Source organism: Zootermopsis nevadensis, unplaced genomic scaffold, assembly GCF_977971745.1.
Source record: "Zootermopsis nevadensis isolate Lab colony 2312 unplaced genomic scaffold, Znev_1.0 Znev_ptg000019l, whole genome shotgun sequence".
Taxonomy (NCBI): domain Eukaryota; kingdom Metazoa; phylum Arthropoda; class Insecta; order Blattodea; family Termopsidae; genus Zootermopsis; species Zootermopsis nevadensis.
The window spans coordinates 5,113,101-5,127,006 of record NW_028259151.1 but is presented as its reverse complement, the minus strand read 5'-3'; the positions used below and the strand labels follow the sequence as shown (position 1 = coordinate 5,127,006).

The 13,906-nt window shown below is 37.6% G+C and overlaps 1 protein-coding gene across 27 annotated transcripts in view; it reads right to left on the bottom strand.

Moving 5' to 3' along the window:
* The window catches only part of Rbfox1 (RNA-binding Fox protein 1), a 351,925-nt gene that overhangs the window by 3,567 nt on the left and 334,452 nt on the right, over nucleotides 1-13,906 (bottom strand). For 11 of the 27 annotated variants that reach the window (XM_087351496.1, XM_087351500.1, XM_087351495.1 and 8 more), the window contains 5 exons: nucleotides 13,626-13,770; nucleotides 9,562-9,628; nucleotides 5,330-5,350; nucleotides 3,805-3,965; nucleotides 575-638 (listed from right to left, as the gene is read on the bottom strand). In XM_087351496.1, the coding sequence (XP_087207622.1) occupies nucleotides 575-638; nucleotides 3,805-3,965; nucleotides 5,330-5,350; nucleotides 9,562-9,628; nucleotides 13,626-13,770 (458 nt within the window). The remainder of the gene's footprint in view (nucleotides 1-574; nucleotides 639-3,804; nucleotides 3,966-5,329; nucleotides 5,351-9,561; nucleotides 9,629-13,625; nucleotides 13,771-13,906) is intronic. The other 16 variants (XM_087351505.1, XM_087351511.1, XM_087351488.1 and 13 more) reach the window with 12 other exon arrangements.

Here is a 13,906-nt window from a genome sequence, read left to right as displayed (position 1 = left end):
TGCCCCACTGGATAAGTGATAAGAAGATCCACACTGAAGGATCTCTCCTCCAGGCCAAAGTTCCCAGAACGTATTAAACTATTTCCCGTCACCTCTTGAATGATTTACATTATGGTGCTAAAATAGTGCCTCATTACTTCTACTGGCTGTGACTGAATAATAATTGAAAACATCTTCTTTGTCCGGTTTTAACAATGTTTGTACATTTTCCGGTACGCTTTACGGGTCCCCATCTTTTTAGTTGGTTTGATATATGGACATTCGGTAGGACTCCTTGGACGAGGGATCGGCCCGTCACAAGGCCTCTACCTATTTACAGGACAGCACAACACAGAAAAACATCCATGGCTTGAGTGGGATTCGAACCCACGGTCCCCACAACCAAGCAGCACAAGACCCATGCCTCAGACCACGTGGCCACTGCGGACCCCATAATTGAAAATATGTCACTTAAAATACACTGACTAATTTTGAAACAGACTAAATTTAGTCTTCCACCAATGGGATAACTAGTTCTATATCACTATCAGTCATGTACCAATACAAGTTCCACACAGTGTAAATGACTACTTACCCCATAACCGGCAACAGGTCCTATGCTATGGCCGAGATAAGGATCTGCATACTCACGACCATAACTGAAAAATAATTAAGCAAAAGTGCAACTATAAATCTGAGGTGAAACCAATGACATTAGCACCTTCTGACATACTCACAGGGTTTGATCCCTGGCATGGGCAAAGACTTTTCTTCAAGTCTCTGCATCCAGACTGGCTCTGTGATGTACTAAGCCGCCTATCCAATGGGTACTGGATGTCATCCCCTCGGGGAAAAGTGCAGCCAAGGCGTGATGCTATCACTCACCTCCGTCTAGTGTTAAGGTCAAGTAGGCATGGGAGCTAAACGTCCCTTCCCCCAAGTGCCTTCATGTCGTGTAGTGGGGCAGTATTACATTTACAAACAATATTAACAACATGATGGACACACGCATGACCTTGTGAAATAGGAGCAACACTAGAGCCATTTAATATAGTATAGGTAACCCTCGATTTACGCCGGGGATGCGTTCCTGGACGAACTGGCGTAAATGGAATTGGCGTAAATTGAAACTTTTTTTATAATGTAAATCAATGACATGTGTTCCTGGCACCCAAAAAAGTTCCTCAAAAATTGACTTCGCCTTATCCGTGATAGCAATTTCAGTCAAGGGAACGTTTTTTCGATTCATGTCATCCACCCACAGCAACAGTAATTTCTCTATTCTTTCTAAACGTTTACTTCTGCTATAACTCACTTGCATTGCACTTACTCTCGTAGCCTGTTGCATTGACTGTTTTATTGACGTAAATACGTCTATATTTTAGGGTCAGTGTCATTCGGCAAAAAGTGAAACGAAAAAGTGTAACTGCATTGTTATGTTACCTTGGAAACGTCAATTGTTTACTCGGCATTATTGTTACCTAGGAAACGTCATCTGTTTACTTAGCATTGTTGTTACCTAGGAAACGTTACATTACTCGGCACTGTTGTTACCTAGTAAACGTCATCTGTTTACTCGGCATTCTTGTTACCTATAAAACATTTCATTACATTATCAAATCTAAAACTTCTTGACGATGGTGAAGAGTCAATTGAATAAAATTTTTCTTGGATATTATCCATCGTCTAGTAAATATAAAACGTTGTTTTATGTTTTATATTTACTAGACGATGGATAATATCCAAGAAAATTTTTATTCAATTTCATTACATTACCTTACATTACATTTCATTACTTTACATTACATTCAGCTATCACAGACCCATCTTAAGCGTAGCTAATTCAAGTTAAATAAGCAAAGTCTTAATCAAACTTTACTCAATTGTAAAGCGGGTATAAAGGAAATATTTAGAATAAAGCCAATATATAAACTTCCTTTCCGTATAGACGTATTTACGTCTAATTCTCCGGAACCTTGGTTCCACTATCACTTTTTATATGAATTTTTCATTATGGTAGTCACAGTGGAAGGAGGCAACTTCATACTTCTGCGCACATTACGACGGGTATCACCACCTTCTATTCTACAAATTACGCCTATGTTATCTTCTAATGCAATAGACCTATGCAACTTTTTAGCAACACATTCACTTCTCTTACCAGACATTGTGGCTCTTTTACAATTTATAAAAATAAAACAGTTGCTACTGCAGAATAGTGGCCGAACAACATCACAAACATGTTTAGTGCACAGTTTTCAGCACATTCAATGTGTCAACAAGAAGCGAACTGAGGGCATTTTTCCTTACTCCCTTATCAGGCTGAACGCAAATGACTCACTGTGAAGAGTGACCAATGTTCACGCGACTGTTGCGCAATGCTGGCGGATTTTTAGGAGATTATCTCGCAACTACTTAGCAATGAGTATTTTTAATTTTTATTCAAAATCTGTGATGTAAGAATTACGATTAATTATAAGAATCGGTACGAGATACATTGTAAAACGTTATAAATAATGGTAAAATATAATTGTTTTCACTTTTTGACTTGCCGGTTCCAAAAGCAGCGTTATTCTGAATTGACGCAAATCGAGGGTTACCCGTATTCTAAAATTTGAAATGCAGAAGCAATGCAAAAAAATTTCTTTAGCTTCAAATTTCAAAAGTGATAACTAGAGCTTGGCATGTGAGCCGAAGTATGGCTCAAAGCAAATTTAACTTCAGGGACTAGGGAGAGGTGAGTGGTCACCTTCATGCCTCAGATGGCATTGACACAGAATGACAGGTTGCATACAATGACAAAATGTAATTTCTGAAATATCATATTAACTATATATCTCAAAACGTTTTTCAGTATCTGCCAAAAGCTATGGGAGTACAAGGAACTTGGAGAGTGTATTCTGTATTAGTGGTGATCAGAACGGACATTGGAGAGTAAAATGAAACGGTAGGACTTTTGAGGATAATGGCATGGAAAACAGAGGTTAAGGTGCTTTCAGGCATATCCTCCAGAATATCTCAAATTTTCACATATTTCATTTTAAGTCAATGGAAACCACTAGAGATATGAACAATAAATATTCTGTGTGCAACATCCTCAAGACACATCCTTAAATAAATAAGTTCCGCATAGCTTCACATCAAACTCACAGATGAAAGCCAATTTGGAACTTGGGAATTCAAACCAGCAACCAAGAAGATTACTCTGTTACACAGAAGTATCACGGCTTCTCTCACTCAAGTTTTTTCGCCATGGCTTTGAATTGCACACAATTCTGCTCCGAGAAGAGAGTAAACAGTCCGAAGTTCCAAAGTGTGCCATCTACCGCAATAGTTTCTTTGAAATTTCAGCATCTACTGCTCAGCTGTAACTAAGACCTTTCTACTTTCCTGGTAACCCACCTTGCTTTCTCAAATAGGTCAATGAACTGAGTTGACATTGAATAACAATGGCTATCTTCTGGGATGTTGCATTGTACAGTCTGGTTATGCTTGTTTTGGATGCCATGCCAACAGTCCCTCACTCCTCCCTAACCACTTAAGTTCTAAGTTGTTGTATATCTATCAGGTGACCAATTCCACCTTGCACATGGATCACACAGGGTCTGCGAAGTTGACTTGCATGATAAAATGAACACTCTTTATACTGGACTCAACAAATTTGGTTAATTCCTACACAGGAACAATGCGTGTTTACAGTAAATATAAAGTGGTTTCCAAAGCTTAAAATTTCTATAACTAAGCTCTCATTAACACACTTGTTAATGCCTCATATTTTACTCAGTCCTGGGCAATACGTCTCTCCAATGTCAAGTCCTGACTCACCCCGCAACAGCAGCATAGCCTGCCACAGGTTGCGCTGCAGCGGCTGCGGCACCGTAAGCACGCGCGGCAACGGCCGTGTAGCTGGCAGCTGCCGCATAACTCGCCTGTTGGGCAGTCGACAGAGGGGTTTTTAGTAGCGGGGTCGCAGCTGCTGCGGCGGCCTGCAACACAATTATAACCGGCATGCAGCAGCAGCAACCACTTCCAACTGGCAGTGAGCATAACCAAGCCAAACTACTCTCTACAGCAACACTCAACATTGAGTCCACAGTTGGCAAGCAATGGCTCCAGCTGACATCGGTATGTCACCTTGTAATGTCTGCATGGAAAAGCAGAAACTCAAAACATAAATCCTCTCTTTTGAACAAATACAAACAATTTAATTAAAGAACTAAGCTAAAAATATGTATTAATTTATGCATTAAATATCTGTGTGAACTGCTCCTAAATCACAATACTACTACACTACAAACAAGGCATATATAAATAATAATGATAGTAATAAAAACAAATTTATAGCTCTCAATGTGGAGGCAAGTGCAACTATAAGAACATTTAGATTTTGGCAGTGCCAACTTCAACTCAACTTGCTGAAACCATTTGCCATTAGATCTGCCAATCTCAATTTCAAATTAAAATCCATCAGATATACATTTAGCACTGGCATTACAATACCATGTCCTTCCCATCACAATTACCATGCTCATATCACCAACCAAATCCCAAATGACCATTATATATTTTCCAATTAACCAAGCTAGCTTGTAAGCAGACACGCCAAACACTCGGCACGTTAGATACCTTTACATATTGACAGTGCAAGTCATTAGCAGGTCAAATGATGTCCACCGTGTTTGCAACTGACCCAAAATTACGTGCAACAGCAAATGCTATCACAGAGGAATTACATTACGTAAGATTTGAGGTATTCACAGCAGTGAGTATGAAGATTCCTGTCTTCTGGATTGTTGCGCTGTGTAGTCTGATCGATGTTAACCAACGTTTCAGAGGTCATACTGCCTCCGTCATCAGGGCGATGACAGAGGCAGTATGACCTCCAAAACATTGGTTAACATCGACCAGACTACGCAGCGCAACAACCCAGAAGACAGAAATATTCGAATTACAGTATATTTTCTATTCCTAATTGTGGGTACGTGAGTAGGTATATTAAGTACAGCTTTGCAATTACTGTGATATGAAAGGATATGAGTGAGGTTACAATTAAAAGTATCTGGAATTTACAAGGAATCGCTCGATGCCTTCAGACAGACCTTGCCAGTTTCTTGTGGTGAGCCTTAAAACCAATCTGTGGACTCCAAACTACATACTCTGGACTTCCATTTTGTCAAACATTACAAGCAAAGATCTAGCTGGTTAAAAGTATATATGCAATCAAAATCTAGTGCATACAGCATAAATTATTTTCCATTCAAGTTTCACGAGCCTTTTGGGAGATACAAAAAAGCGATGCATATTAGGAGATTCAAAATACTTCATTCAAATAGCAAACAACCACTTTTACCTCATTTGCAGGGTTCCCAGCCTGAAACAAGAAACAGCCTCTCAAACACACAGACATAGATATAGTAACAGGGTGCCTAACAGTTCCAGGCTCTCTTCAGATTCATTAAAATACCATTGGAACATTTGCCAATGCAATCATGTTTTTTATAGTTTACTGCCAACTAGAAACGGGCTTAAAAACAATAAGAAATAATACAAAAATATGTTATGTCCTTTCGATTTTCTATGGAATAACACTATACTTTTGGGGGTGGGGCTAAATGCTACAGCAACTGCATTCTCAGTGGTAACTTTTATAACAAGAACTAATCTTTTTAACCTTCATTACAAAAGCAAAAAACATTATTTCCGTATTCAAAATTCATTAAATATATGCACAAAATAAAGTGCAGACGAGAATTAATCATTTTATTTCTTAACGTTCTTTTGGCAAAAATAGTAATAACATAAGTTTAAATAACATGGATACATACTAATTTATATTAGTCAAATATATATATATGAATTACAAAAGAATGAAAGTAAAGATCGTAAAACTTTGTATGTAAGCAAACAGGTTCATGTAGCAGTCCACCCTGCAAATTGTTAGACACCCTGACATATGCAACATTATCTGGCAACACACACAATGCATTAAACATACAGCATGTAAGCTTATCATCTTCTATGGACCGTAATTTATATGCAGTATGTATTAATATGAACTATAAATAAAAGTACTATTGCACATGTAAGGCCGACCCTTAGGAAAATATCGTAAAAGAAGTTCATTCATCGAAACAATATTAAAATAAAAACAGTATTTCATAATTTCTTATTCTGTTCCCAGTAACTGTTCAACACAAAAAATTTTAGTATCTTCTCAATGTGCCACAAAGTATTTTTAAAAAAATTACTATTACTTAGTAATACTAATTTAGTAGTAATAGTAGTTTCTCGATAAATTCACTTCTGAAACATATATGAGAAGTTATCAATTAAAAATTAAGATTACCTCATTCGCGTAAGATTTGAGGTTTTCACAGCAGTGAGTATGAAGATTTCTGTCTTCTGGGTTGTTGCGCTGTGTGGTATGGTACATGTTTACCAACGTTTCAGGTCACACTGCCTCCATCATCGTGGCGATGATGGCGGAGGTGTATGACCTCTGAAACGCTGGTAAAAATCGACCAGATTACACAGCGCAACAACCCAGAAGACAGAATCTACCTCATTCACGTTGCACTTAAATTATGAAAGCAAATCTGATATACTACCCAGACGATCATACTGTGTTAATGAAGGAGTCAACATACTGATCATAAATTCAAACCAACAGTGCCTTCTATAATTTTGAGTACCATTATAACAATGATTCTTTTTCTACAATCAATCTCACACTCAACAGAGCTTCTTCTTTATGACTTGCTTTGTACAAATACTAACACAGTGTTGTGTTGTAGAGCAGCCTCTTTTCCTACACACACTTTATGCGTGTCACGTAAATACTGGTATAAAATATTAATCCTCTATGTACTTCATTTCTCTAATGCCCTGTACTGGGTCAATACTACTACCGTAGGTTTTTCTTGTGAATCTCTTTATTTCTAGTCCATGTACCTTATTTGTGTCTGATAAATCTGATCAAGATGAACGCAGTTATATTTTCACTATCACTAAATACACTATCATCACAATTTGTATGGCATGTTTACTAGTACCGACTAAAAGCCTATTCTTTAAATACAAAATTTACTCTTCCAGTGAGACAGAGAAATGTTACCATGCCACTGGAAATTTCTATAAAGCATCCAAAAATGTCAGACTATGTAATTTCAGTAGCCAGATTGGCCCAAGCTGAATAATCATGCGATAAAGAGCTTGTGTGTCAAATGCTTCTACAGATGTGTATAGCACTGGTGGCATGGAAACAGAAATACTTCTATAGAAATGAATAGCACCCAAAGAGTTAAAGAAAATACATTATTAATCCAAAAGAGCAACTCCTCCAATCATCTAATAAATAAAACACTGCACATAAACTGGGCAAAATTTGTTAAAACAGACACATCCAACATTCAACGCAAACAGAAAGGACGCAAAAGTCAACTATGACAACAGTATCAACGATTAGGTGTGCTAGTGATAGTAACAAAAACACTAATTTCTTTGAAAACTTTTTTGACTCAAAATCACTGGAGTGTTTATGAAAACTGCAAATTACACATCTGTGATCCACAAAACTAAAGGGTTCCACGCTCACGTGTGTGCATGGGGTGGGGGGACCACTTTCCTTCTTATATCACTCAAAACTAATGAAAATTCAATAAACATGTCCAAACCATAAATAGTAAGCGTTATCTGGCTTAAGTGTATTACCAATTTAATGACAACAAAATTTACATGCTAAAATTTCTGTATTATGCAACATCGCGTTTTAAAAATATATGAGATGTAGGATTTGAGGTTTTCACGGCGGTGAGTCTGAAGAAGGCTCTCTTCTGGGTTTTTGCACTGTGTATTCAGGTAGAAGTTTACTGATGTTTCAGAGGTCCTTGCTGCGTCCATCGCCCTGATAATGGAGTTGGCAAGGACCTCTGAAACATCGGTACACTTCCACCACAATACACGGTGCAACAACCCAGAAGACAGCCATCTTCAATATATGAGATGTCTGCACATAATTCAAAACATTTGAAATACATGAACACAAATGTGGTACTGAGCAGTACACGAAGAAAATTTATATTCTATTTAGTATTGGTTGAATATAACCCACACATTATGAGAAGCTCAAATAAAATGGCTTATAAATAAAAAAGCCAGTATGACAAAAACAACAGAGTTAATTAAAAACTGCAACTTTCATAAACTCTAAACTAAGCAGAATAATCTTTTGCTTAAATTCTATTCTAAAATCAGATACTTCGCGGGATGATATGTGTATTTACAAATAATATGCACGTGAAATATCTCGCAACCTGAGAAAATCGTAACAGGCACTCAGAATAAAAACTATAACATTCCCACGCAAGTGCATCAGCATGATAAGGCACAGGTAAGGCCATGCTTCTAAACCACTAAGTCCTAGACACTGAATAAATTACGCACTGGCCATGCCAAAGCAATCAGTCCTTGCACAAAATCAACTCCAATTATGGTTTTGTTAAATGAGGTTCCAAACCATGTCCAATGGTGGAACTGTAAAAATACTTAACAAGTTTGATCCTTTGATAATCTGTCTTACTTTAAATAGTTAAAATTAAGTGTCTTTCAGGGACACTGAAATAAGAGTTCAAAATTTTGTGCTTGTAATCTCCAATTTCAACCCATGTTCTGATAAAGGACATGGATTCTGGCAATTTTGGTTTGAATAATTAATGTAGTGAAGTATGTGATAACACTGCATACAGTTTGATCAATTCTCAGATTTCACAACCATAAATGTAGTAAGTAGTCACTGTGGCTCATGCACAAACATTTATCCCACAAACAGTCAAGAATTTTACAACTTGAAATACCACATTTCCATACACAAGTCATTAGAGTACAAAGATAACGGAATTATACACTCAATGTGCACAACTTCTTTTGGAACAAGAAGACTAGTACACCAAAGACAAATTTGGCTTAAGGAAGACAATACAGCATTTGTAGTTTTTATTTATACTTACAACCCATTCACTTAAAATCTCATTTGAACTTAAATATAATGCAATTTTAAAGCAAAACAAGTTCTACCATGATAATAACTGAAGCAAATGAAAATGTCACTTCCAATTTTCATATAAAAAGGACAGCAAATCATTCAGCAGAAAACTTTAACATACAGACTAATAAAATATATGATTAATGTAAGATTTGAGGTTTTCACGGCGGTGAGTATGAAGATTTCTGTCTTCTGGGTTGTTAAGCCTCACCCTAATGACGGAGGCAGTATGACCTCTGAAACGTTGGTTAACATCGACCAGACTATACAGCACAACAACCCAGAAGACAGAAATCTTCACATGATTAATGGTTACACAACAATAATCTTTTCATTCACTCCCAAACAGATGAATGGGTAAATCTTAAGAGAATGGGTTAATTTCACAATCAAATTCTTACATATCTGACACAATTCAGTTAATTTTTGAGAAATATAACAGTATATTGAAAACTGCAATAAAATACAAAACGTTCAAAACAGTACGATATCAAGACAGCAATGAACAATATTTCAAGGATAAAAAACAAAGAAATGGTTACCTGTAATCTATAGTTAGGGTCTGCAGTGGCTGCATGTGCTGCTAAGAAGGGATCGTAGTAGACACTACTGCGAAAAAAAACAAGACAGGCGTCACCAAGGCTTTGGGGGGAAAAAATTATTTCTTATACATAGAACATATTCATGCCAAGGTATTTTAAACAAGCACAATATACAATGTACAAAATAACATCCTGCATATGTCCTACCTTGCAACATGTATTTGAATGAAAAAAAAATTAATTCAGTACATGGAAAAAAGAAGGACAATACAACAGAACATGAAACATTCAGTAATTCTAAAATTTCATTCTAAAAGTTCATAACAAGAAAAGACCAACTATAATTATCATAATTTTATTCTATACTTGACACAAACTGTGTGTCTTTAATCACTAGCTGCATTACAATGTAAAATATAAAGCCATTCATTTCTTCTATCTTACTCCTAAGAAAAATTAACACAATGGGTACCAAACTATGTTCCACTGAACAAAGGTTTTTTGGATAAATTTTATTTGTGACCAATAACAAGAGAAATTCTAACCAAAAATATTTTTATCCCAATCACATATCCGAAAAGTCATTCTGTCTCAGGCAGTCAGGCCGGACAGGAAGAATTTATAATGTATAATGACTGTGAACAACTTTTCAGAAAACAAAATCTGATAACCAAGTTTTCATATATATTACAGTCCACAGACCAAGAGAAAATCCCTGCTAGGAATTTTGATATACGCGCATGTGCAAGATTTTGCGGTGAGTGACGACCCATCCTAAAAGCATTTGTTCCACAACCACTGAACAAACAGTGGCACAGTGATTTAATCTAGAAAATTATCACAACACCCACAGAACACATTAGAGGTGCACTCACTACACGCTATTCTACTAAACTGTAAGATTTGAGGTTTTCACAGCGGTGAGTATGAAGATTTCTGTCTTCTGGGTTGTTGCGCTGTGTAGTCTGGTCGATGTTAACCAACGTTTCAGAGGTCATACTACCTCCATTATCAGGGCGATAAATATGACCTCTGAAACGTTGGTAAACATCGACCAGACTACACAGCGCGATAACCCAGAAGACAGAAATCTTCATACTCTTAACTGCTTGATGTTTTCAATCTGTGTGTAGTAGTATAAAATTCTAACGTATCACACTTCCCACCAATAGCAGCCCTCTAGTCCACTTGATAGTAAACATTCCCCCTGCACCGCCCCAGAAATGACTTCCCCCGCAGGGCTTTTCTCCCGGTCTGTGGACAGTAGCTAATACTTACATGATATGTGGCCTATATTTACGATCAATAGCTACAGACAGCAATACAGAGAAGGCTCTCACCTACAGAGTATCTCAGAAAGAACACTACATTTTGTTTCCTTATAATCACTGAAATGTGCAATATGCAACTGGGGAACATTGTGAACATCAGAGCTGAGAGACTGGCATGTTGTTTGTTGCATCACCCCTTCAGTTATAGCCATGGCATCATAAAAGAAATGTTTTATAATGATGTGTTACTAATATAAACATGCAGGTGATGTGAAAGATTATACGAAAGCAGTCGTCAACTGAAGTTCACGCAGAAATAAGGCACTTACCCACACCTCAAAACCATCAAATGTTTAACGCAGACTAGTTTGCACCACAAAAACAACAAACTGCCTCGTGGAATTAGCAAAAGTTAACCCACAGGGACAATCTGTGACAATATTTCTACTCAAGAGGTTCTGTGGAATAAAAGACGTGTAGCAAAAATGTTCTGAGGAATGGCACATAGATCATTTGTTTCTTCATGACAATTCTTCTGCCATTTTGTCTGTGCAGGAATATTTAGACAAAATTACATGTCTTACAACACACCCTACATACACCCCAATGTGACTATCTTTCTTTTCAAACCCCAAATTAATATTAATGGGAAAGAGATCTCGATGATATATCACAATAACAAAACAATCATGATTACGTATCTAATGCAAAGTATAAAACACAAGACCAGCAAGTTAAAGATCAAATTATCCAATTTTCTTCTAACTTCTACATACTCGATGCACTGATCAGCTTGCAACGCAAACTGTAACTGCAATTCCACACATTCAAATAAATGCCACAAATGTTAATAATAATTTGTGTATTGTTTACAAAGAATCAATCTACAAAATCACTAAGATATTTTTATGACTTCACCTGGCAACAATGTATTAGGAATGTCCAACACTAAAACCTTCAACTTTATTAATTAGTGTGGATCATGGTAGCATGTTCATTACCATTATTTCTGTTTTATCTCCGCCTTTTTGAAAGTTTGATGGTCTGCAAGACATAGTGAAAAAACACTCGTTGGGTCAGATGACAGTTTCTTGCTGCTAAAGCCCAACAGTGTCAGAATGACTTAACTGAAGGAAATTAAGATTACTTTTTTGCAAAAATATGATTTTCCAGCAGCACAACGGGTGCTGCAAATTCAGACCACAGGGGAACCTGAAATTTATGATGGAAGGAACAGCTTTCAGTGGGAATTAAAAGAGATCAACATATCATGATGGCCTTTCTGTTTTGTACTTTACAACTTCGCTGTATCCAGCATTAAATCTTGCATTACATTCAGGTTATGTTTCACACATCAATGCAACTTCAAGAATTCAACAGATCCTTGAACTATGTAACATGCTAACAACCAAAATGCAAATCAGGGACCACTTTACAGATATCAACACACAAAACAAATTCAGTTACCTGATTGCTGCTGATCTACCCACCATGATATTAATGCCTCCTATCAGAACCTCTTTAATGTAAACATACACAAACCTCTTGCATAATTTACCAGACTGCAAGTTATTTACTTTTAATTCCATTCTAATAAGTAGTGTAGAGGAAATATTACACTCTCTTTACAGCTAATGGATATGGGACCAATTCTTACCATTATATAAAGGCACTGAGCTAGGATAATTCAGTCAGTACAATAACTTTAAATTAGACGACAAGGTTTGATCCCTGGCAAGAGCAAGTCTCTGCAACCAAGCCAGCTCTGGCAGCCAACCAGTCTCCTATCCTATGGGTACCAGGGGTCCTTTCCCCATGGGTAAAGCACAGCTGGAGCATGACACTGATCACTCACCCACTTCTAGTGCAGAGGTCAAGAATGAGTAGGAGTTTGACCTACTTTCCACCAGGTGTTTCCATGTTGTGTAGCAGGGCAACTTTACTATATCAAGGACTTTATGATGGTTATAAATGGATATACTGAATTTTACCATCTTCAGTATGATGACCACGCACAACGTAAGACTGATGCGAATATGTCGCAAGTCATGTACTGCCTGACTGACTGGGTCACGTGCACCAAACACCTTAGGCACCACCACTGACTTAATTTTAATAGTATTCTGGGCACAGCACTTTGTTGAATGGTAAAAATGATTGGTATGTCAGAGAAAACTGCTGTCACTTTCTTCAAGGTAAAAGTGATGGGCTAAGTACCAGGAGGTTTCTAATGAATATAACAGGAATTCATTAATTATGAGTCGCCAAGAGAGTTTAAACATAATTGTGGTATATGGTGACAGTGATGATCAACCATTCGAGCCAGACTTGGTTAATATTACTGTCAGTGACAAGTGACATTCTAAGATAGCCATGAGTCACAAAGTGACCACAGCAATTATTGTTCATAAATGGATGACAGGAACATGGATCAACTATGTGACAACCTCGTTTTTATCTTTTTGACAAAACAAATACTTCTTTTTCCAGTTTCTCGACGAGAGACTTTACCCAGAGAGAAGCCTTCTTCCCTTCTCACTTGATTGAAACTGAGGTGGATCTCCATAGCCTCACTTACAAAATTATAAGCCTAATATGTGCACATATATACTGTGTGTGTGTATGTGTGAGGAGGGAGGCACAAAGAACTATCTCAAGTCATAACTCCAACCAACTTACAAGAATATACTTTTTACCCATGTGGTCCTGTTAGATTTTACATATTTGAGCGAAAAGTACAATTTCTGTTTCTTGTGCAGACAAAGAGCTGATACAACAAGAAACGGTACTCACGGTGTGTATCCATGAAGTGCAGTAGCGGCTGCTGCAGTGAGTGGTGTCGGGTGACGAGCAAACGCAGCAGCAGCAGCTGCAGCCGCTGGATATGCAGCACGCGCCCTCCCACGCTGGATTGCCACACCACGCAATGCTGCAGCTGCTGGGGCACACACAAACAATACCATGCACAGCACGCCCACACACCATCGCATCAAGCTACCGGGCCTTCACTGTGTCTGAGACCCAGCTAGGGTTGCAGGGATAAAATCAACACGTCAACAGTCCACCGGGCCTTG